Source organism: Canis aureus, unplaced genomic scaffold (assembly GCF_053574225.1).
Source record: "Canis aureus isolate CA01 unplaced genomic scaffold, VMU_Caureus_v.1.0 ptg000163l_RagTag, whole genome shotgun sequence".
NCBI classification, from domain to species: domain Eukaryota; kingdom Metazoa; phylum Chordata; class Mammalia; order Carnivora; family Canidae; genus Canis; species Canis aureus.
In genome coordinates this window covers 12674-39185 of record NW_027554461.1, presented here as the reverse complement: position 1 = coordinate 39185, position 26512 = coordinate 12674, and the positions used below count along the sequence as shown (strand labels likewise).

The 26512-nt window shown below is 38.2% G+C and overlaps 1 protein-coding gene and 1 pseudogene across 1 annotated transcript in view; both read right to left on the bottom strand.

Moving 5' to 3' along the window:
- Positions 1–15857, bottom strand: part of LOC144309686 (outer dynein arm-docking complex subunit 2-like) — a 59811-nt gene extending 43954 nt beyond the window's left edge. The window contains exons 1-3 of the mRNA XM_077890791.1: positions 15773–15857; positions 8073–8261; positions 6580–6801 (exon numbers count right to left, since the gene is read on the bottom strand). Of these exons, the coding sequence (XP_077746917.1) occupies positions 6580–6801; positions 8073–8249 (399 nt within the window). The 5' untranslated portion in view covers positions 8250–8261; positions 15773–15857. The remainder of the gene's footprint in view (positions 1–6579; positions 6802–8072; positions 8262–15772) is intronic.
- A 2935-nt stretch (positions 15858–18792) lies between these two features.
- LOC144309682 (serine/threonine-protein phosphatase PP1-gamma catalytic subunit pseudogene) lies at positions 18793–19787 on the bottom strand (annotated as a pseudogene).
- Between the last annotated feature and the right edge of the window lie 6725 nt (positions 19788–26512).

Below are 26512 nucleotides of genomic sequence, written 5' to 3'. Positions count from 1 at the left end.
AGAAATGTAAGAAAGATGTATAATATTTGAACAATATATATATATTATTAAGGGAGATATATCTGCGCTATAAAATTCTCCCAGAAAACTTAAGGAGGAACAATTTCCAACTCATTTACGGAAGCATTACTGTGATAGCAAAACAGAGACATTACAAGAAAAAAATACTACAAACCAACATCCCTCATGAACACAGATGCAAAACTCTAAGCAACATTTTAGCAAATTATGTTCAACAGTGTAGAAAAAGGATAACACACTGTAGCTACGTGGGTCCATCCCAAGAATGCTGGGTTGGTTTAACATTTAAAAACCAAATCAATGTGATTCTCCATAATAACAAACTCTAAAAGAAAAGCCATAATATAATCTCAATAGACACAGTAAAAAGCATTTAACAATATCCAGTATCTTTTCCTGATAAAAAAAATTTTCATCGAAGTAGTTATAGAAGGGAACTTACTCAACCTGATAAAAGTCACCTAACAGGGGTACCTGGGTGGCACTGGTGGTTAAGGGCCCAACTCTTGATTTCAGCTCAGGTCTTGATCTTGGGGTATTGTGAGTTCAAACCCCACATTGGGCTCCTTGCTGGGAATAGAGACTTAAAAAAAGTCACCTAACAAAAACCTACAGCCAACAGTAAACTGAACGGTGAAACAATGTATTCCCTCCAAGATCAGGAATAAGACTGGGATATCTGCTCTTATTGTTTTATTCCCAGTATTGCATAGGAATGACTGGCCCATGCAATCAGTAAAAGAGGCATCCAGGTTAGAAATAAAAGGCATCCAGGTTAGAAAAGAAGAAAGAGAAGTCTTTATTTGTAGATGACATGATTATTTATGCGGCAATTGACAATCTGTTTTTGTACGGCTTAAAGAATGAAGAATGTTTTTTGTACAGTTATAATCAGTAATAACAACAACAATAAAAGAAGAATCTGTAACAGAGACTTAATGTGGTCCATAAAGCCTAAAATATTTACTATTTGGTCCTTCAGAGAAAATGGTTGCTGACTCCTGGTCTATGTAGAAAATCTGCTGGAATCTACAAAAGCCTACTAGATCTAATAAATGAATTTAGCAAGGTTGCAGGATATAAGATTAATAACACACAAGATCAATTAAATTTCTATATAACAATGAACAATCAAAAATTGAAAATCTTAAAATTACATTTAAAGTAGCATCAAAAACATTTATATAGGAGTAAATCTAACAAAAGATGTAAAAAACCTATGTGAAGAAAATCACATAATATTGCTGAAAAATAAACATGTAAATAATGGAGAGATATTTCTTCTTTATGAGTAGATGACAATAATGTTAAGATGTCAATTTCCCCCCAAAAGATGTATAGATTCATTGCCCATCCCAAACAAAATCTCAGAAAGCATTTCCTGTAAAAATTAACAAACTGATTAAAAATTTATATGGAAATGTAAAAAGCTAGAATAGTCAAAGTAACTTAAAAAAAGAAAAAGGTAGGAAAACTGACACCACCTAACTTTAAGGCTTATTACAAAGCTACAGTAATTAAGACAATATGGTATTGGTATAAATATAGACAGAACAATGTAACAAAACATATATTCAACTATTTTTTTTCAAGATTGCAAAAGAAATTCAGCAGGGAAAGGGCACTATTTCAACAAAGGATACTCATATGCCCCCCAAATGAACTGCAATTCATTCCTAGGATGGTAAACAAAAATTTACTCAAAATGATTTACAGACTTAAATGTAAAACCAAAAGTTATAGAACTTCCAAAAGAAAACGTGGGAGATCTTTGTGACTATGTGTTAGGCAAATATTTCCTAGACATAACACCAAAAGCACAGTCCATAAAAAAAAAACAACAACGAAACCACAAGATAAATTAGACTTCATCTACTTTGGGGAGGGGATCATTATCCTGATCTGATCCTGGCTTTGTGGGTATGTGTCTATACCTCACAATTTATTACACTGACACTCTTGATATGTGCATGTCAATTATAAAGTTATTACGTATTTTAAGTTAGAAATGAAATAAGGAAAACATTTGTGTATGTAAGATATTAGAGTTAATCGAACTCACGGAATCCTTAAGTAATCATACATTTCTTTCTCACTTTATTTTTTAAAAATTTTATTTATTTATTCATGAGAGACAGAGACAGAGTGGCAGAGACATAAGAAGAGGGAGAAGCAGGCTCCTTGCAGGGAGACTGATGTGGGACTTGATCCCCAGATCTGGGATCATGCCCTGAGCTGAAGGCAGATGCTCAACCGGCTGACCCACCCAGGTGCCCCTCTTTCTCACTTTAAAGGATAAATGCAGGGGATCCCTGGGTGGCGCAGCGGTTTGGCGCCTGCCTTTGGCCCAGGGCGCGATCCTGGAGACCCGGGATCGAATCCCACATCGGGCTCCCGGGGCATGGAGCCTGCTTCTCCCTCTGCCTGTGTCTCTGCCTCTCTCTCTCTCTCTCTCTCTGTGTGTGTGTGACTATCATAAATAAATAATAAAAAAAAAATAAAGGATAAATGCAAATAACGAGTCAATCAGAAAGAAATCTGGGGGTGCCTGGGTGGCTCAGTCCGTTAAGCATTTGCCTTCAGCTCAGGTCATCATCCCAGGGTCCTGGGATCGAGCTTCATGTTGGGCTCCCTGCTCAGTGAGAGCCTGCTTCTCTTTCTCCCCCTGCTCATGCTCTCTCTTGCCATCTCTTTCATTATCTCTCTTCTCCCTCTCAAATAAATAAATAAAATCTTAAAAAAAATAAAGTAGAAACAAGTCTGTATATGACTCTATCTTTGGTATCATCACATAGTTACTGATACCTAAAAGTGCTAAGTAATTCAATAGCATATCACCAATAGACCATCCCCAGCACTCCAGGGAATATCTGGAATGTGAGGAAAGTGCACAAGACCCATACAATTACAGAAAGAGTTTTCATCAGCAGAAAAGATTATAGTTCTATCAAGCATTAACTATGTGGACTACAGAGAGGCACTGAGAGTTCTTGGGTGATCTCAGCCTCTAAAGTCCATTTCCTTGACTCAAAAGTATTAGTGATATTTTTTGTTTTGGTGCCAGGCTTCAAGGACTAGAGGGTGTGTTTGCTTCTGGGTTCATCTTCTCCACTCTCTGGAATGCCACCTTAGTCTGGGAGGCTGCCAAGATGGCCCTTGCAGGTCCACCCAATGTGAACTGTTCCTTCTACTCTCTGCTGGACCCACTTCTGGTTGTATTTTCTGCAATCTCTTCAATTTCCTGCCTTCTAGAAAAGTGATAGGCTCTAATGTAGCTTTCACTTGCCTGGTATAGACATTTGCAAAACAAATCCAGTCACCATGGGGAAGGGAGCTTAATGCTGTTTATAGGTGCTCATCATCTTTCTATCTGATCACTTTTTCTGTCTTAGGAAAGGGCTTGTCTTGCTCAGTTTTTCCTGCAACTTCTTTTCCTCCTTGTATTACTTTCTTATGTACGGTTTTGTTATGATTAGCAGTAACTGTTATATCTCCTAGACTTATGCTTTCAATAGAGTTGCCAACAGATCTGCATGCATGTTCACCAGGTTTTATAATAATGCAAGTCCCTGTACTGATACTTTTGAGAAGAGATCTGTGTAAAATCATAAAGAGGATAAAGAGTGCATTATTCCTCTCATGTCGCATTTACCAGGGCAGGCGATTTCTTAGTTTGTACAGAACTTCTTATCTGGAAAGGCTCTAACCCCAGGATTATTTTTCAACATAATTGAGTCAGGAAATCCTTATTGATCACTTCGCAGTTTTTAAACACAAAACCTTTGGAAACTCCCTCTTCCTCTGGCTTCTAGAACTCCTAGGTAACCTGTGAACTTCCCAAGGTTACTTTGACAGCTCTTCTTCCTAGCCTACATGCTCCGTGAATGCAAATATAGACATTTCCCAGGCTTCTCTAAACTCTCTGCCAAAAACAACTTATCTACCCTTGTTCGTGACTTTTTACCTCTCACTGATACTTCCTGATCTTCCCCTCTCCTGCCTCTAGACTTGTGCTGTCCAATAAGAAAGCCACTAGCTGGGGATCCCTGGGTGGCTCAGCGGTTTAGCGCCTGCCTTCAGCCCAGGGCGTGATCCTGGAGTCCCGGGATCGAGTCCCACATCGGGCTCCCTGCATGGAGCCTACTTCTCCCTCTGCCTGTGTCTCTGCCTTTCTCTCTCTCTCTCTCTCTGTCTCTCATGAATAAATAAATAAAATCTTTGGGGAAAAAAAAAAAGAAAGAAAGCAAGCCACTAGCCACTGGTGAGAACCTGAAACATGGCTAGTCCCAATGGAGGTGTACCGCCAGTATGCAACAGAAATACTATATACATATACACATACACCCATATATATGTGTGTGCATGTGTGAAATAGTATTGATTAAATGTAGAAGTAAAAATATTTTGGATATAATAGGTTAAATAAAATATGTCACTAAAACTAATTTCACCTCTGTTTATCTTTTCTGAAATTCTACCCCCTAGAAAGTTTAATGTTACATATTTGGCTTACTTTACATTTGTACTGGACAGCACTGCACTAGACCAGAAATTCAAACTGACCATTTAAATCGAACACAGTAGAAACTGAAACCAATCTATTCCAGACCCTCAAGCCTGCTCACTGTTATTATGGAATAAACATCGGTTGGCATGAGACAGATAGGTTGTGTAACATCAGCTGCTGTTGTTAAGGAAAAGGTAAGATGAAGGAACTAACTCTAGGATAAATTACTCATGAACCAGGTGACAGGATGAGTCTGGTAATTGTCAACCTTGCTCATGGGCAGCTGTAATGGGAATGTATGTAGGACTGGGAAATAACACTATAAGATTTTGACTAGAAAGGCACAGTAGCAATTAGGAATGAAAACAACTGGGGATTTGCCAAAATAGTGGATAATGTTTATATGGATTTGGAGTAAAAAGTGTTAGCAGTTACACATTGTGACACTCACAGCAGGTACTGTTAACCAAACAAATATGCCAAATATTTTCTTGCATGATCTTGGGTGATAGAATCTTCCTCTTCACCTAGCTCCAAATCTGGAGTCATTTTTGACTCAACCCTTTCCTTAGTCCTCATACCCAACCACTACACCAAGCCCAGTTTATTCTACTGATACTCACTCACCACATCCACATTTATTTCCTCCTTAAAGAAAACCAGAGAGGGGTGCCTGGGTGGCTCAGTTGGTTATGTGTCCTCCTTGACTTGGGCTCAGGTCATGATCTCAGGGTTGTGAAACTGAGCCCTGAATGGGGCTCTGCGCTGAGTGTTGAGCCGGGTTAAGACTCTCTCTCTCTCTCTCTCTCTCCCTCTGCCCCCCATCCCCTCTCATGCGTACGCTCTCTCTAAAAACAAAACAAAACAAAACAACAGAAAGGAGACATGGGTCCATATGCTGCCTCCACAGTCCCAAGAGGGAGAGCTTAGGATTAGGGCTGCCTCTATATCATGACAGAGTAACTTACAAAAAACAATATCCTGTTCTTTACAGTTATTCTCTGGTAGAAATAACAGGTAGTTAGGAAGGCAAATAGGCAAGATGGAGAGGCCCTCAAGAGACCTTGAGATGAGGAGGAAAGAAAGGGTCTAGGGCTAAAAAACCCTTGTTTTCTTTCTTGGCTTTTCTCTTTCCTGTCCCCTCCCTCTAATAATTTTTATTGCCTTCTTTTTCTAGCACATATAAGCTATGGGTGGGTGAACAGAGTTTCATCACTTTACATAGCAGAATACAATTCCTAAGTGATTTTTGGGTTATCCATTGGCTTGCCTTAGAAGAAATGATTCAGAATTGCATGTGCAGCTGGCATGTATGTCAATTAAACCATAAACCTTAATAAATTTTAAAACTTTGAGTAGCCTAGAAATTCTCTTTTTAAACTGGCAGTTGTCTCCGCATATGTTATATTTCAGACACTGTATTATGCTACTTAATTTTTACAGTTTAATTTTTTTAAGGCTATACTGACAGCATGTTAGGTTGGGCAAGTCTTGTTCAAGACCAGAATGTATAGATATATAAAGGTCTATGTGCAGAAACTCTCCTACCTGTGTATTGACTAAAGGCAAAGAAAATTTGATGCACAGATTTTTTTGTTAGAGAAAATATGTCTTTAAATTGGTCCTTTGCTATTACAGTTAAGACTGTCAGGTTGTAGTCTAGTTGTTGTTTCAGTCAGCTCCTTTGCTGTTGAGTTCATGCCTCTATTTTGTTATTTAAGTGCTAAGTAAATAATATATTAAGTAGAATTATGAATGCCAGTGATTATTTATGCACTGTACATTTTTAAAATCAATTCAAACTACAGAGCAATTATTTAACTAAGTATGTTTTAATTCTTTAAGAAAAATTCGATCTCCAACTTTTCTGCAGCATAAACCATGCTAACACATAGCTCAACTGCAGCCACGACCCAACAAGTAGGCAGTTTTGTGTGTCCAAATACCCCTCATCAGTGAAACTTTATTGTTATGTAAGTTTCTTTTCAGCCTCCATCTACCTAATTTGGACTAAACCATAAAGTCAACCATACCTTTACAGTCAATCATACCTTTACCGCACCATTCTCGTGAATGGTGATGCAGTTATCTGCATCTTCTGAGAGCTGGTACAAGGCTTGAGCTGTTGCTCGATGTACGTTGGCATCATTTGATTTCAGATAACGCACTAATGGAGCCACTGCTTTGTACTCGCCAAAGGCCACTCTATTTCTGCCCCACATACAGCAACGTGAAATAGCTTCTGCTAGATGACGCCTCAGTTTATCATTATTCTGCACAAAGGAAATGAATTGTGGTATATGTATTGCAATGGACCTGTGAGGTCATGTTTCTGTGCTAGATGTTTATTACCCAATAAAATGCCAATGAGTCAAGGGAAAAAGGCTAGCAGGCTGGTCAGATGGTGTCTTGAAGGAAATTAGTATTCTCCTGGTCCCCCATGGGCCAAGGTTCAATCCTGAGTTTTCTTTTTATGGCTTTAAATTTTTTTAAATTTCTTTTTGCTGACTACTGAATGTAGTCAATACACTCAAAAGTGATCAAGTGTCTGGCATTTATTATTTGCTCAAGGATTTATTTCCTTTTGAGCAAGTGCTTTAGTTAAAAAAATAGTTAAAAGAATATTGGGCATTCTTACGGGGGGCATTTCACTTTACTGGGATAGGTGATTAACTTTATACCTTTACCCTAGGAATACTTCTACATCAGTAATACACCTTGGTCCCCAAGAGGGAGAAGACAATGCAGCAAACAATGACATGTTTCAGTCTGCCACATTTCTTTCTCTATCCTTTATCCAGACTATATTCTTCTTCTATGTATACTTACTCCTACAGGTATAATATAACTAAACAGGATATAGTTTTCTGTTTATTATATTTTTCTCCTTATTGAGGCAACAACTTGATGTCCTTAAGTGAATTTGGAACTCAGTGTTAGGCTGGCCCTAAAAAGTCTTCTAAACCAAGCATCCTTCCAGTGATGGAATTTTTGCTCTGAGATTTTCCTGCCAAGAGGTAGCCCAAGCTATGCTCAAATACTTCTGGTCATGGTGAAGTCATTATCTCCCAAGGCTGCTTATTCTATCTGGCACAGCCCTGAATAAATAATACAGTGGTTGCCAGAGTCTTCCAGCCCAAGAATGCCATCGATCCAAGCTTTTAAGCCTGGGGAGGAGCATTTATCTTCTTAAGTTGGCATGAACAATTATCTTAAAGATAATGATAATGATGGTGGGGATAGAAGATGATAGCTAATACTTCTACAATAACATTTATGTTTGCTACCACTTTACTTCCCAGTAATAAATAAAAAACAGCCTCTATTTTATAAGGATCTTGCACATAAAATTACACAGTTTGAATACACTTTTGCATTGATTAGTCTCAGAGAAATTAAATGAGGTGACTCAAAATCTCATACTTCATAGGTGATGGATATTAAGCTTGAATCCAGGTCTCTGGACTTTAAGCTTATTTTTTTTTATTATTCCATGATATTTTATGACAATACACATTGAATATAAAAGGATGTTGTTACTTACTGTATTTGCTAGTTTGGACAATAAAGGGACAACTCCAAGATCTGTAATAGCAGCTAAATTTTCTTGATCTTTTGCAATGTTGGTAATAGCAGCACATACACTTGCCAAAACTTCTTTATTATCTGATTTCAGTAAATTGACAATAAGTTCCAAACCACCAACAAAGCAACGAACCATTTCTCCAGCATCCTAGAGAACAATTAAAAACAAAAGATGTTACCAAAAATAATCTTATGATTAATAGTTTTTTAAAAAGTAGAAAGTAATGATAAGGCTGTGAGGTACACTTTTGGCATAAAAAACAAATTCAGTTTATTTCCTTATTATACATATTTCTATGTATGTAAGTATATGTATAATTACACACACAATTCAGTTTCAACAAATATTAATTGAACAACTACTATGTGAGTTACCATGCTAACTACTGGGGATATAGAAGTTAGTAAAATACAGTGGAGTCTTATTATTTGCAGTAGCTGTATTTTATAAAGACATCACAAAAATTGAATTCGTAAATATTGAACCATTGTTTCTAGGGGAAATGCAGCATTAGCTTCCTACACACTTCTGGTCACAATTTTGTCAACTGATCAGTATATAACCTTGTTTTATGTGTGTTTCTGCTTAAAGATTTCTTGTTTCATAAATTGTTAATTCATTAATGTTGAATTTGTAGACACTACACTGTAAGTCATGCCAGAGGGAAGCTTATCTAACACACAAATTTTTTCCCTAAGGCACATCACAGCCTTCTGATGCTTAGGAAGACCAGAGAGCACTGAGGGGGTACTACAATGGCAGCCATGACAAAAAGTGAAATCACCAACAAAACCAACAAAGATATGAAAAATGTGCCATTGAGTAGACTACAAAATGGATGCTTATTAATAAATAGTATGAGAGCTAAGACAAGAAGGCAGAGTGTCATCTTGTTCAACCCCAGCTGAGAATATGCATTTTAGGTGACTCAAATTTTTCACCTCTCTGTGTATGTCCAAGAATGACCACAGAAGTGTTCTAAATATTGATTTGAGGGTTACAAACATTTTAGCAAGTAAGCAAAAATTCCCAAACTGAATTTGTGAAGAATATAGATTAACAGTGTATACCTTTTTGCCATTGTATTACTTGCAATCCAGTGGGGAGTAGGGACATTAAGAAGTATAATGGAGACACCTAGGTGGCTCAGTCTGTTAAACAACAAACTCTTGGGCAGCCCGGGTGGCTCAGCGGTTTAGTGCTGCCTTCAGCCTAGGGTGTGATCCTGGAGACTGACCCGGGATCGAGTCCCATGTCGGGCTCTCTGCATGGAGCCTGCTTCTCCCTCTGCCTGTGTCTCTGCCTCTCTCTCCCTCTCTCTGGTCTCTCATATATAAATAAATAAAATCTTAAAAACAACAACAACAACACAACCAACTCTTGGTTTTGGCTCACATCATGATCTCAGGGTCCTGAAAGAGAGAGCCCTGTGTGGGGCTTTGTGTTCAGTGGGTAGTCTTCTTGAAGTTTCTCTCCCTCTGCCCCTTCCCCCAATTCTCTCTAAAATAAGCAAATAAAAAAAAAAGGAATAATTATAATGAATAGCACTAAGGGGAAAGATTCAAGGACTGCCACCAAAAGGATGTTTATTAACTAAGTCTAAAAGATGAGGAGTTAACCAGTGTGAAAGGGATTCAGGGTGGAGGAATCATCATGAAACAGAGTGAGAGGAGGTGCCTTTTTTTTAAAGTGCAAAATAGAGCATAAACTTACTAAGATCTTGAAGGGTCTTTATTGTGAGCTTTGGTAGAGAACATGGAGTTCATTTTAAAGGTGCAAGAAAGCCACTCAAAAGGTTTGAGTGTGTGTTGGTGGGAGGGTGGGGAGTGGGGAAGAGGATTTTATCAATTTTGTTTCACAGTAGACCTCTCTGGATTACAGAGTTGAGGTTAGGGCAAAGCCTGGTGCTGGAAACTCAGGCTATTTCACTTCACTAGGTTCAGGTAAGAGGTAGTGGCAGTTTGGATGCAGGTGATGATCTAGCTCTGGAGGAAGGAGTGTGGGTTTGTGAGTGTTGACTGGTGAAGATAAGGACCAGGGACTCAATAATGATTTCCCTGCTCCTAGCTTTACCTAATTGCGTTAATGTTGGGAAGGCAGGGTATTGTTTTGTTTTCTAGAGGTGAGAAAGGATGGTACTTGATATTAGTGGCCTGATTTGAATGAAGTGCCTATGAGACATTTATGTGGAGACATCAGAAGTCAGCTGGATATACTGGTGTTTGGAGCTCAGGGAAGAAAACCAGGCTGGAGTTGTAGATTGGGAAGGCGTCAGCATGAAGTCTGTAACTGAGATAATGTGTGTGAGAGGTGGGGGGTGAGGGATGAGGGCTCTCTGTACCAGAGCCTAGAGAATGGACAGGAAAAGAATTTGTCAGAGGAGCCTGAAAACAGATAGTTGCATGGAAATCTTCACCTCCCCTGATGCATGGCAGTGCCTGTGTGATGACCAATTATTTGGCTCCATGGCTTTCTCAGGTAACAGAAATGAATACTTTTGGAGGGCCAATTACATATTGGAAACTTTGCATAAATTATCTGTTAAACTTTGTAATAACCATGGAAAGTAGATATTATTTCCATTTTATTTATTTTTATTTTTTTCTTTTTCTTTTTTAAATTTTTTATTTATTTATGATAGTCACAGAGAGAGAGAGAGAGAGGCAGAGACATAGGCAGAGGGAGAAGCAGGCTCCATGCACCGGGAGCCCGACGTGGGATTTGATCCTGGGTCTCCAGGATCGCGCCCTGGGCCAAAGGCAGGCGCCAAACCACTGTGCCACCTAGGGATCCCTTTTTTTAAAAAAAATTTTTATTTATTTATGACACTCACACACACACAGAGAGAGAGAGAGGCAGAGGGAGAAATTATTTCCATTTTAGATTTCAAAGATGTTTAGATTTCATAAACTAGACTGTATCCCTCAAGGGGCCATGTTCTAGTTATCTTGGTGAAATTTATAATCATAAACCTGAACATCCCATCCCCATATCCCCCAAATTCTTCTGTAAGGATAAAATCCTTGTGGCATGTGTGCCCCTGGCTTCCCTGTCTCACCTTCTCTGCCTTGATTTCCCTTTTCAACACGCCCCGCCCCATGCAAGCCCTAAGCCAGTACCTAATGCCAATAATTAATAATCAGAATCCTGACACTCATTTTCTGAGAATGGGGTTCATTAAGTCTGGGGTGGGGCCTATAATTTTTTTTTAATTTTAGAAATCTCTCCTGTGATTCTAAACTTCAGTCAGTATTGAAAATACTGCTTGTGCAGGACCTTCAAGTTATTGTCCTCAAACATGCTATGTGCATGTCTCTGTCTTTGTGTATGGCTTTTTTTTTAAATTTTTTTTTATTTATTTATGATAGTCACAGAGAGAGAGGGGGGCAGAGACACAGGCACAGGGAGAAGCAGGCTCCATGCACCGGGAGCCCGACGTGGGATTCGATCCCGGGTCTCCAGGATCGTGCCCTGGGCCAAAGGCAGGCGCCAAACCGCTGTGCCACCCAGGGATCCCGTGTATGGCTTTTTTGTCTATTTTCTGACTAGCTTGGAACTTTCCATGTGGTCTCAGCTGCTGACTAAGGTATCATTCTCTTCAGGGAGCTTTCCTGAACTTTGAGTCTGGGTTAAGCTGCTCTTAGTATAATACCTGGTTCTTCTATATTAGAGCACTTACTATTTTCTGCAGTAGTGGCTTATTTGCCTTTGACCTAGAACATAAGTTCCAGGAGGACAGGGGCTCCTTCTGTCTTGTTTATTGCTCTAGGCCCAATTTCTGTGAAGGTTTCTCTGCCAGTTTCTAGAAACCCCATTGAATTAATTTGCAAACTCATAGCTACATAAGGAAGCTTTCACTGAGGACATAAACCAAACTGAACTTCTAGTTATTGGTGAAGGAAGGACCCCAGTCAGGTCCTCCCCAGGTGTAAGTGGAAAGTATCTTTTCCACATCATGTTGCCTCTCCTGATTGCTGTGGGAAGTGTGTGAGCAGTATTACTGGCCTTGTTCCCAGTACCACACTTAAATACAATTTCTGCTAGGACATATGTTCACATTCTGATGTATTAATAAAATTATTTTGAAAATATTTGCCATTTTCCCTAAAATTCTATAAGAAAGCCTTTTATATAAGACAAAAGAAATGACTATACTTTGAATTGTATTCTACATTGCCACCTTCTCACTTCTATGCACTAGGATGCAACCACATTGAAAGATTAAAGTGTTAATTTACTAACCTTCAGTCAAATACACTACATAATTTAATCCAAATTTCCCCTTTGAAGCACTTAGTAGTAGTAGTAGTAGTAGTTGTTGTAGTACTACTTCTAAGGAAAACCTTAGAGAAGTGAATTAGTATGTGGAAAGTGAGATGATAAATGGCACAGTGTGTCTGAATCCATGTCTGCTTGACTCCAAAGCCACTCAACAATACTGCTGTTATGTAAACCCCTACCACACACGTGGTCTGGATGAAATAAATTCATAATCCTAACCACATACTTGGTCCAGATGTACATGTAAACTCAAAAGCAAAAACAATGGCTCTCAGAATTTCAGGGAACTTCAAAAGTGTAGCCCCAAAACTTCAAGTGACATTATGTGTATCAATAAGCTAATTTACTTGTCAATTATGAAGTTATAGAACAATTCTTTTTCTCTAGAAAGACTAGAGGATTATCAGGAAGATGATGGTGGCATAGTTTTTTAATCTTCCTAAAGAAACAGAGAAATTAGTGGCAGCAAAACAAAAATACAGAAACTCTAGATGACAAGGTATCTTCAAAGATCCCCAAGAATACACAGATTGGGACAAACTACCAAAACTACATGCTGTAAGAAACCAGAAATCTACAGAGAGAAGGCAGAAGGACTTGTGAAGGCCCTAGAACCAGGGAGTCCAGGCTGCCACCAGGTCTCACTGGAAAGCTCTGGAAAGCTCAGGAGCAGCCCCAATGGACTTTCTGGGCTCTGATTAATAGATAAGACCAACATGTCTCCAGGTCTGACAGTGCTGTAGCATTCTGTGGTCTGAGTTCTGTGAATCCATAATACCAACAATTGAAAGTAGTGGTTAAAGTCCTGTACTAAGGAAGAACTACTGGGAGTTGCATCCAAACAGGAAGACAGGGATAATGGGATGAAGGAATGATACAGTCCAGGTAAAAAGGGGTGAGGGGAAGCAAAGGAGCCTGAGTCTCCTCTCCATCACTTGGAAAATAAGAGGAGTGAGATCTTGAGAAGCATGAAATTAGAAAAACAACTCTGGTCCACACTTCCCTCCTAAAACACCATGAAAACTCATTTCACTTAAAACTGAGCAAAACAAAAAGATTACAGTCAATTCCATATGGAGTTAATATAAGAAAAAGAATGAGCTGAAAGAAAATCACAGAAGCAATGAAAAAATACCAATTAGAATTATCAAAGCTCATGAATTAGGTGATTAGTAAAAAACCAATCTTAAAGGCAGGTGTAACCTATCTGCAAAGGATTAGAAATGAAAGAAAAAGTCATTTTGAAAATGAAGAGTAAACTAGAAGGAATGCAAAAACAAAAACAAAAAAAACTAGAAGGAATGCAAAAATGAATATACATAATAGGTAATATCTTTAAATAAACAGAATATGTGAAGAGTCTAAAATGATGGGGGGAAAGCTAACAAAAACTTCAGGAGACTAGGCAGAGAAAATAACACACACATAGTAAGTCCTGAAGAAGGAAACAAAACATAATAATAGAGAAAATTTTTAAAACTATGATTTAAGAAACCTGAAATAAATAGAATCTGAGAGTATATTGGAAAGTCACCATATACACCTGGGAAAATTGGCCCAAAATGTGCTAACATAGAGAAATATTCTAGTACAACTGCTGGACTTTAATAAAAAAGAAAAAAAAATTATTTGGTCATCTAAGCAAAAAGACCAGGTCACTTCTAAGGGAAAGAATAAGATATTATCTTTAGCCTTTTCAGTAGTGATGTTTTTATGCTGAGGGAAAGAGAATAACATATGCAGACTATCTCAAGAGAAAATGTGAATCAATGTTTTAATATCCAGCCAAAATGACCTTCAAGTATAAAACTGTTATAAATGTGGAAGACTCCAGGGAATGTGAACACAGGCCCTTCTGAGGAATCGACTTGAGACTGACAGATCTCCAAAAAGACTAGAAAGACATTGACAAAAGGATGGAAGGTTTCTTAAAATGCTCTAAGGCTTCATTTCCTTCAGGATGAGGTTTAAGTCATTAGCATGATTCAAGTGTTTTCCCAGTCTGGCTCAACCTTACCTTCTGGTCTTTTTTTTTTTTTTTTTTTTTTTTTTATTATTATTTTTTTATTTTATTACCTTCTGGTCTTACTTCTAAGTGTATACTTTTGTATAAACTATTTTGCAGCCTCTAGGCTTACTGGTGTTCCCTAAAGTGCCATGTTCTTTTACATTTGTGCCTATGTCACTTTCTTTACCTGGATGCCCTTCTAAGCTCCCAGAAAATCCTACTCAGCCCTGAAAAGTGACTCCTTTTAATAGCAGCTTAAATAATATTTCCCCCATAAAATCCACCCCCTCCCCTTCTTAGTATGGTACTCCTACCCTCCACATTTCTGAAGCTGCTTTCCTCTCAAATCCATTCCTTCATTCTCCCATAGTTGCCACAACTTGATTTTGTTTGAGTGTCTCTCACACAGAAGCACTTGGAGAAAGTGCTTCTATGCCTCAGAGGTAATTCTTGACTGGCCTAAGCCTATCATGGAAGTCTCATTCCCTTGACCATTATTTGTTTAGGGCTGGGCTAGATATGGCCCAGTTATGATCAGTGAGTTCTGAGATAATGTCACCCAGGAATCCTCTGGAAGTTTTCCTGTTTATAATAATCATCACAGGTCATATTGAGAATGACAGAGAGCCTGGAATCAACCAGGCCTAAAATCCACTTTGGCCATTTAAAACCAATGGCATTTGTAGCAACAGTTTTCATTCTATTGTAATGATTTTCTTTTTTTTTTTTTAATTTTTATTTATTTATGATAGTCACAGAGAGAGAGAGAGAGAGAGAGGCAGAGACACAGGCAGAGGGAGAAGCAGGCTCCATGCACCGGGAGCCCGACGTGGGATTCGATTCCGGGTCTCCAGGATCGTGCCCTGGGCCAAAGGCAGGCGCCAAACTGCTGCGCCACCCAGGGATCCCTTGTAATGATTTTCTAATGGGTCCTTTCCCCGTTATTTGTGAGCTCTTTAAGAACAGAGCTGTCTGGTCTTGTTCTTTGTTTCTCATTTGGAATGTGGTCTAGTGTCTGTCACAGAGTAGACTTTCTTTTAAGAAAATTATTTATTTATTCATGAAAGACAGAGAGAGAGAGAGAGAGAGGCAGAGGGAGAAGCAGGCTCCCTGGGGGAATCTGATGTGGAACTTGATCCCAGGACCCCAGGGCATGACCTGAGCCAAAGGCCTGAGCCACTCAGGTGCCCCTCACACAGGAGACTTCCAATAAATGTTTGACGAATTGTGAAAAAAATAAAAATAATGAGGGAACTATGACTTTAGGATACTTAGCCACAGTCACAAATACTAAAAAGCAAAGACCATTAATTATGTATTGATAGTATAACTATGTAAAAGTAATCTAAGTGGGTAAGACCAATTCAACCTCACAGTCTTCCTGGTTGTCTTGCTGCTTTATCAGTAGAGACAGTGAGTCACAGCGCTGGGGCCATACTGGAAGAAATAACAAAAGTGATCACATCTGCTTCTGCTCCAAGAACTTCCTAAGGTGCATGGTATGAGATAGAGGGAGCCAAAATCTCAATGAGATCATGGGCATGGCTCACCAAGGTCTTATAATGTTTACAATCTGTGGGACAGTGAAATGTTAGACTCAAGCCTACAGGTCCTGCCAAAGTTTGTTTATTTGCTTGGAAGGTGAGATTTCTCTCTCTCTCTCTCTCTCTCTCTTTTTCCCTTTTAGGTTTAAAGATTCTAAACATACGACATCTTGACTCACATAGTTTCTATGGAAAGGGAGACAGTATATTTGAGAATGGAAAAAGTAATTATTCTGCCAAAACTGTCTTTCACTAATGCTAAACAACTGGGCAAATTTAACACATTTTCCACCTTCTCACATATCTTAAAAACTAGGCCTTGCCAACTCGCCACTGGTGTGATATTGGTTGTGCACAATTCACATTTTCATCTGTCATGCAAAAACCCCCAATTAGAATAATAATAGTAATAACAATGAAAACAGTCTAGCTTTTTGCAGTTTACAAAGGATTTCCACAAAGCTATCTCCTTTGATCCTCACAGCTCTGCCTTTGGGAGGCATGATACACCTCCCCCCCTTTTATAAGATGGGAAGGGTCAAGGTTCATGAATAGTTAGTGACAAAACTAAAAATCCACTTTATGTTTCCTGATTTCTCATTTCTGCTATACGCTGTGTGCTTAGACCAGAAAATGCCAACAATTATATCTACCAGATTAGACCTAGTTATAAACAGTGAGAAGAGTCTTCACAATTTAGAGGATTAAAAATTCCAAAGAGATGAAGCTACTTTGCCAATGACAGTCCATAAGACAAACAAAACAGTAATTGAAAGAGAGAATATGAAACACCTTTATAATGCTATTAAAGCTTGAATGTGTAATCAAGCAGGAAAAAGTGTCAAGTTCAAATTAACCGAAGTTAAGTCAAATACACAAAATAGGACGAAAAATGTAAAGTAACAAAATACTTTTGGTTAAAATTCAACTAATAGGAAAATATTAAGGTGTTATTTACAGATTAATGAATAAAACAGAAAATTGGATGTTTGGGCATAGAGCAATTATACTAATGGGTATGAAATTCCTTCTCTTGCCTCCAGCGAAAAGAACTGGCAGTTTTCTGATGAGGTGAGATATACATAATGCAACTTTAAAGCACATACAAGGCAAGCATAACATGACTTAAGAACAAAAATTTTTAACCAGAAGGGCTATAAAAATACTGTTTTATGCCATACAGAAACCATACAATGCATAATACAGTATTTGAAAAAGATTTAAAAATAGCACATTGCATATAAAAAATTCCAAAAATGCTACTTTCACATTAGAACAGCATGTCAGAGAAACCAAAACTGAACAGGCAAATCTTGTCCTAAAAGTATATTCATTACATCAAATGCTTTAAAAATTTTAAATACAACATATATACACAAGGAGAACAGGCTGTTTGTGTCGCTCTGTCACACAGTAAGATCCTTGTTCTGTTTCTAGGAGTTAACAAGTCCAACAGCTAAAAAAAATTTACTGATTTAGAACTACCTTCAACTTTCAAATGCAGTTCTTCAAAAATCAAGGTGAGGATATCAGTTATTACCTTTTCTTTTCATTCTAAACTGAAGTAAAAGTAAATTAATTTCAGGTAAAATAATTGATTCACTCCTCAGAGTGTAGATTTGCATGGCTGAAAATGCATTGTACTTTGAGGGTAGCTCTATCAAATTAAATCACAAAAAAAAAAAAAGAACAAATTTAATGGTTTTGATTTTCTCTACTTCCCAAGCCTAATTTATGATAATTTTCTTAAATATCACAGTTTTCTGTGATATCTTCCTATGTCCTGTGTTGATTCTGTTTTAGATACATTATTATATTAATAAGGAGGTCTAAATTGTGAGAAACCATTGTGTATCCTATTCAGAGGCTTAGAGAGTTAATTAAATGACATTCTTAAATGATGACTTTGAAAAAAGCATATAATTAGTACAAAAAGCTGAACAAATGTAAGTCAAATTATCATAAAATAGCTATTATATAAATATATGTGTGCATATATATGCATTTAATTTTTAATATTAGATATATATTTTTTTAAATAATGGCTTTAATTGTCATTTTGAATATATGGTAAGGGAAAGTGTACTTTAATTAAATATACATCATACCAGTGATGCTGGCAAGGCTGAGTTAATCCTAATATTGATAACTATAAAAAATATTTTGTACATGATAAGACAATGAGAGAAAAAAAGCAATCCCTTTGAAACAAAACTAAATATATATATATATATTCACAGTGGTTTGTATAAACAGTATGCACTTCATGACAAAAACATGTACAGATTGAGCACCCTAGGGCTCTCTATATCCTAAAGAAAATGAGCATTTACATTATTCATGGATTGAACTGAATTTTAAAAAGATCAATTGTACACTTACCCCTTAGGATAAAATGTTCTGGGTTGTACAACTTTAACACCATCATTAAAGTTGTTTGCAAAAGGAATACAGAATTAAAAAAACAAAACTTGGGATCCCTGGGTGGCGCAGCGGTTTGGCGCCTGCCTTTGGCCCAGGGCACGATCCTGGAGACCCGGGATCGAATCCCACGTCGGGCTCTCGGTGCATGGAGCCTGCTTCTCCCTCTGCCTGTGTCTCTGCCTCTCTCTCTCTCCTCTCTGTGTATTCTCATGAATAAATAAATAAAATCTTAAAAAAAAAAAAAAAAAAAAAAACAAAAAAAAAAACTTTTTTTTCTTGGGAGTGGAGAGTCTTTCATTTGCTGTTATAACCAGCAAATACCATTCATTAACTCAAAAAATGGAAGAGGGGGCCCCCTAAACACTATTTGAGCAAGCTGACCAATATACATTACAGTTTTAAAAATGAAAGTTATATGCTCTATGTTACAAGTCCCAACTAGGCAGTGTCAGAATGACATCTATTTCTTTTTTTTTTTTTTTTTTATGACATCTATTTCTTTGCTTGCTTTGTGATCATACCCCTTGGAGGTGTTATAGGTCACGTGGCATTTGGCTTCTTTTTCTCTGCAGGCTTTAAAATATGAAAAGAACTCATTAGAGTCTCGACCACACTCATCATGGCACCTGCATTGTCAAAGTCTCCAAAATAATTGGGTTCAGGAAACAGAGTGACCAACTGCGTCTTTGCAAGAAATTCATATCCATCTTCAACCACCTGATGGGCTCTACATAGAAGATCCAAATCATGCTTATGGAGAAATTTTGCAACCACTTCTACACCAAATGTGAAGGACACTCCTCTGTCATTTTCATCTCAGCCTAAGACATCTTTAAGGGGGTCAGACCAGAAAAGATTACAAAGAAGACCCTGATCTGGTACATCAGTTGGTCACGTAATTTGCCGAATCTGCTCCATAGATCAAAGATCTGGTGATAAACCTCTGTGACAGCAGAGTATCTTCTCATCCACGATGGCTGGTATCGGTAAACAGTTAAAGCAGTATTCATCATAAAATCCATAAATTCTATTGATGCTGGCACACTCATGTTTTCCTCTGAGAAGAAAGAATTCTCAAGATATTTGATTTTGTAAGCCAGTGAGGGGCAGGTAGTCTCCGATGACTGCTTCCCCTGTCCCCAAGGCACCGTTGCTTTCTGGTGGGAAAGTTGAAGCAAATCATAGTCTTGCCCGTGGATATCACCACTATTGTGAGTGGCGCTTCAAGGCCTAGTAGGATAGGCTGACCGAGAAGGATCTCTCAGGACTTTACGCACAGTCCTCGGATTTCATTCTCCTGTAGCTGGACATTCTTACCAGGCTTGGACCCTCTCACTTCCTGCAGCCATTGGATGATGCTGTTGACGTTGAGTTTATCCCCCCTAACTGCCCCGCTCTCTGCTTCCTCCTTCTCTCCTCACCGGAACCATGAGAAGCAATATTAGATATATTTACAACTTCTTCCCACTTGTACTCAATAACACACAGTTGTCAAGCAACTTCAGGTTAAAATCCAGTCAGATGCCTCTGAACAGTGAGTTGCAAGGACCACACTAAGAATGACACTTGAAACCATAATCTTGACAGGAAAAAAAAAAAAGTTTAACTACATGAAATACTATTTAAAAAAACCAAGAGTCTCTCATTTATGGAGAGACCGTTTTCAAAAGGTTTACTTGTTTGGTCTATTACATCACATTTTTTCTGTAAATATGTGGTTAATATCTCAGTTTGATAGATAAGAGTCTATTTAACTCATAACCAACCTGAAAAATAACATACTAATGGCAACTAATCTACATTTTCATGAATGGTCTTCTAATATTTGAAGCCAGATATCTTGTCTACCTTATCTTCTGTGATGTGTACCTTTAATTTTCACATGAAATGACTTTCATGGGTCTCCTCTCTCTTTTTTATCAAAGTTTCTCTTAAAACACACCCAGCGTTTAACACAACATGGTCAGATGTGGTCTGACTAGAGGAGAGTGCATAGGAATTCCTATCTTCTATGAAATAGATATAGTATTTCTGCTAGTGTGGCCAATCACACCTACTATTTCAGCAGTTACATTGCCCTATTTGTTCACATTAAGCTTTGTCAGCCAAAATCCCTGTATCATTTCTAAGTGAATTATTATACAGCCAGTACTCCCACATCCTGCATTTATGGGATTTCCAGCTTCCTTTTATTGCATAAAATGGACTGAGCAATTTTCATATAAAAGAGAGAAGCTTTTAGATGTAAATTTCACTTTGTAAAAATGTATTTCTATGTAAAACTTAGAAAAACCAAGGGAACCATCTGGATATTTTGAGGTAAGTAATTTATCTAAGCATTCTTATGTTAAAAAAATTCCTTAGGAGAGGTAGAAAAAATATTTTTTTGAGGCAGTAGTTCTCAAACTGTGTTTCACATTAGAATTCCAAGGGGGAATTTTTAACTTTCTCTAAGCTCAAGCTGGACCTCATACCAATTAAATCTAAGTGTATGGTGGTGGGAGTCAGCAACCATACATATCTCTAGATGACTCCAATATATACCAAAGTTTGAAAACTACTGGTTTAAGAGTGTAAGTCGTATAATGAGAACACATGGGGGGCACATCTAAGTTTCATCACTATTAGTTATAAAGCCTTGAGCAAGTTACATAACTTCACTTCAGTTTCATCATCTATGAAATGGAGCTAGTATTTACCTCCTGAAGGTTGTTAAAAGGATACATATAAAGCATATAACAAGGTGCCTGGCATATGATAATAACTGTTACTAGTGTTATTTTTCTAATATTTTGAGAATGTATATGTTACCAATAGTTGGCACAACAAAATACCAACTTAAGGAATAAGCACATGAAATTTATTTTATTCCACATGTCATTCACCCTTATGAATATATTCAATATATATAACTCAAGTAGCAACATTTTTACTACATGTCAGTCCTGTTTTAAGAGCCAAATGGGAATGAGTTGTCAAAAAAATATGTCCTTGAGTATAATTAGATAATAAATTTGTTTATTTTATTAAAATCACTTTCATTCATGTATTCATTCATTTGGCAAATTAGGAGCCTCATAAATGTTAAGATACTATTTTATGTTGTGGAATTCAAAATAAATAATTTGGTTTCAGGCAGGGCAGCCCGGGTGGCTCAGCGGTTTTGCTTCAGCCCAGGGCATGATCTTGGAGACCCGGGATGGAGTCCCATGTCGGGCTCTTTGTATGGAGACTGCTTCTCCCTCTGCCTGTGTCTCTGCCTCTCTCTTTCTCTCTCTCTGTGTCTCTCATGAATTAATAAATAAAATCTAAAAAATAAAAATAAAAAAAATAATTTGGTTTCATATTATAATCATCTGGAGTGATTTTTTTTGAAGATTTATTTATTTTAGAAAAAGAGAGAAAGAGAGCATACACATGTGGTGGAAGAAGTGGGGGGCAGAGAGAGAGAGAGAATCTCAAGCAGACTCCCTGCTGAGCATGGAGCCTGATCCCAGAACTCTGAGAATCATGACTTGAGCTGAAATCTAGAGTCAGACACTTAACTGAGTCACCCAGGTGCCCCCTGGAGTCATTTTTTTTTTTTAGAAATATGAATGCCTAGGCCATAGTCTCAATACATAGAATGGGGATAGGGCTCTTGCATGAGAATATATTTTTTAAAGCTCTGAAGGCAATGTGCATCTAGAATAGAGAATGACTGATGTGCACAATTCAGACTGTGTTGCTATTACAAAGTCAGTACATGGATGATGATCTGAAATGCCCACATTTAGTTTAAGAATAGATGAGGGAGGGATCCCTTGGTGGCGCAGCGGTTTAGCGCCTGCCTTTGGCCCAGGGTGCGATCCTGGAGACCCGGGATCGAATCCCACGTCAGGCTCCTGGTGCATGGAGCCTGCTTCTCCCTCTGCCTGTGTCTCTGCCTCTCTCTCTCTCTCTGTGACTATCATAAATAAAATAATAATAATAATAATAATAATTAATAATAATAATAGTAAAAGAATAGATGAGGGAGGGTGCTTCTGGAATCTTCTATAAGAATGAGAACAGTAGCAAAAATTGGCAAAAGTAATTTCTTTAGAACTCTAGAATATAATGAAAAGTTCATAATTCAGCATGTTTATGCAAGAAAAATGGCTTGATCTCAGTAAGAACAATAAGTTTTGTGGCATTTAAAAACTTTCCCTATTCCCACCTCCCTCTCCCCAGCTTGATAGTAGCTAGAAACTATGTTATCTGAGAATACCTGTAGCCTAGCAACCATAGGAGGAGAAGAATGTGTTTGGAGCTCCGCCTAAAGCTCTATCCCAACAGAACACTTGTGATTTGACTTTTTTTTTTAATTTATTTTTTATTGGTGTTCAATTTACTAACATACAGAATAACCCCCAGTGCCCGTCACCCATTCACTCCCACCCCCCACCCTTCTCCCCTTCTACCACCCCTAGTTCGTTTCCCAGAGTTAGCAGTCTTTACGTTCTGTCTCCCTTTCTGATATTTCCCGCACATTTCTTTTCCCTTCCCTTATATTCCCTTTCACTATTATTTATATTCCCCAAATGAATGAGAACATATAATGTTTGTCCTTCTCTGATTGACTTACTTCACTCAGCATAATACCCTCCAGTTCCATCCACGTTGAAGCAAATGGTGGGTATTTGTCATTTCTAATAGCTGAAGAATATTCCATTGTATACATAGACCACATCTTCTTTATCCATTCATCTTTCGTTGGACACCGAGGCTCCTTCCACAGTTTGGCTATCGTGGCCATTGCTGCTAGAAACATCGGGGTGCAGGTGTCCCGGCGTTTCATTGCATTTGTATCTTTGGGGTAAATCCCCAACAGTGCAATTGCTGGGTCGTAGGGCAGGTATATTTTTAACTGTTTGAGGAACCTCCACACAGTTTTCCAGAGTGGCTGCACCAGTTCACATTCCCACCAACAGTGTAAGAGGGTTCCCTTTTCTCCGCATCCTCTCCAACATTTGTTGTTTCCTGCCTTGTTAATTTGCCCCATTCTCGCTGGTGTGAGGTGGTATCTCATTGTGGTTTTGATTTGTATTTCCCTGATGGCAAGTGATGCAGAGCATTTTCTCATACGCATGTTGGTCATGTCTATGTCTTCCTCTGTGAGATTTCTGTTCATGTCTTTTGCCCATTTCATGATTGGATTGTTTGTTTCTTTGGTGTTGAGTTTAATAAGTTCTTTATAGATCTTGGAAACTAGCCCTTTATCTGATATGTCGTTTGCAAATATCTTCTCCCATTCTGTAGGTTGTCTTTAATGGCAAGTTCTAAGAAAAGCTCCAAAGCTTTGTCTTTACCTCAGGGCTTATTCATTAAGGAAAGCCCTATTCTCAAGGCGTGTCATAAAAACTATCAGTGGCAATTATTTAACATAAAACCTGTTTGATATGGTAATATCAGTTCATCAGTTCGGACAAATGAGAGGCTGGCCCAAACATAATTAAAAAGGAAAATTTTAAAAATGGGATGTCCATAGAGGGCTTTGAAAAACTCCAACATTTTTGTGGGGATCTGAAATGCCACATATAAGTGAAGGGCATGTGTATGGTCAGAAAATACCTGAGATGGCCCTAAATGCTCATCTCTGGCTGACTTTGAGGCTCTACACAAGCAGAAATAAAGGGGAAAGTTGCAAACTGTTGGAGTGTTCAATGTGTGCCATAAAGTATACACAGAACACCTCATTAAGGATGAGAAACCTACTGGTGAAAAGAATTTAAGGAAATTTCTGTTAACTCATTTGCTGACCAGTAACTCATTTGCTCAGTAACTGAGCAGAAATCTCAGTGGCCATACTGACAAAGAATAGACATTATAGAATTAGTACAAGAAAGTAACTAACAAAGAAACAAAAGCAAAAACAGCAACACATAGCAAAAATACAACCCCTGAGAAGGAGGAAATCTGATTTCCAGAGTTTCTACATTGTATTATTTAAAATACTAAGTTCTTTCCAAAAAAAATTATGAGACATACAAAGAAAGGGGAATGTTTACCACAAAATATAACCAAAGAAAGAAATCAGTCAATAAAACTGGACCCTAAGGAAGCCCGTACCATCTTGGATTTAATAAAGGCTTTAAATCAGCTATTAAAAATAAGTTCCAGGAACTAAAGGAAACCATGCCTAAACAACTAAATTTGAGACCGTATCTCAGGAAGTAGAGAATATTAATAAAGGGATTGAAATTACATATAAAAAAGAATCATTAGAGGGCAGCCCAGGTGGCTCACCTGTTTAGCGCCGCCTTCAGCCCAGGGTGTGATCCTGGAGACCTGGGATCAAGTCCCACATCGGGCTCCCTGCATGGAGCCTGTTTCTCCCTCTGCCTCTCTCTCTCTCTCTCTCTGTCTGTCTCTCATGAATAAATAAATATACTCTTTAAAAAAAAGGAATCATTAGAAATTCTTCAGTTGAAAAGTACAGTAATTGAATTGGAATTCACTTCATGGGACCAATAGCAGATTTCAGCATGTAAAAGAGAGACTCAATGAACTTGATTTATTGAGACCCAATGAATCTGATAGGCCAATCAGACTATCCAGTCTTCAGAAACAAAAGAAAATGAAGAAAAATGAACACATCATCAGAGATCTATAAAACAGCATCAAGCATACCATTCTACATATATGGGAGTTTTGGAAGAAGAGGAGAGACACAAGGGGCCAAAAGAATTTTTTTTTAAATTTTTATTTATTTATGATAGTCACAGAGAGAGAGAGAGGCGCAGAGACACAGGCAGAGGGAGAAGCAGGCTCCATGCACCGGGAGCCCGACGTGGGATTCGATCCCGGGTCTCCAGGATCGCGCCCTGGGCCAAAGGCAGGTGCCAAACCGCTGCGCCACCCAGGGATCCCCAAAAGAATATTTGAAGAAATAATGGCAATCACTTCTCGAATCTGATGAAAAACTTTAACCTATATATTCACGTATCTTAATGAATTCCAAGTAGGATAAACTACCACAGACTAACTAATATAAACTGTATAGGAGCTCTGGAAACCAGTTCAGAGATCTATCGCAAAGAAGTAAGAAAAAGTCACAATAAAAACTTCAGGAAATTTCCTGGCATTTTTTTCTTTCTCTTGTCCCACCCTCTTCCAGGCAATGACACAGGAGGAAGCAGATCAACTCCCAGTTCCTTACCTTGGAAATTATCTGCAACACTCTGGCCTGCCTATGGGCTACCTCAGAGAGACTGGTTTCTATCTCACCTCACTCAGAGCTCAGACAGGAAATTGTGGCAGAGTTTGGACCTGAGGTGGCAAAAACTATGGAAGGCAGTGGCAGGCATTGTGGTGTGGGGGACTTTAGATTCACAGATACCTGGGGGCAAGAGATTACAAACAGAGGAATATAATAAAACATCTATGCCCCCAAAGAGAAGCTGGAGTGAGACTCTTTGATAAATTAAGATATTTATTTATTTTTTTTTAAATTTTTATTTATTTATGATAGTCACAGAGAGAGAGAGAGAGAGAGAGGCAGAGACACAGGCAGAGGGAGAAGCAGGCTCCATGCACCGGGAGCCTGACGTGGGATTCGATCCCGGGTCTCCAGGATCGCGACCTGGGCCAAAGGCAGGCGCCAAACCGCTGCGCCACCCAGGGATCCCGATAAATTAAGATATTTAAACACAGCCATAATCACAGGGAAGTTTTTAAAAAGGATACACACAGGCCCAGATAGAACACATGCCCAGAAAAGACCTCTAAAGACCTTATAGCTTCACCCTGGGCTGATTCCAATAGAAATGACAGGATCTTGTTAACTAACTTTCCACTTTTCCAATGTGGAAAAACTAGGAAAGGTGGCTGTATTTTCATATGCCCGCTTAAAAGATCACAACACATACCAAGAAACAAGGCAACACAGCTCATTCAAAGGAACAAAATATATCCTCAGAAACCATCTCCGAAGGAACAAATGTATCAGGAAGGCTTTAAAACAATTGTCTTAAGTATCCCAAAGCTAAAGGAAAATACAAAGAATTAAAGGAAATAAGGAAAATGACATAGGAACAAAATGAGAATATGAACAAAGAGATATAATGAAAAAAAAAAAAAAGGAACCAAATAGAAATTCTGGAATTGAAAAGTACAATAGC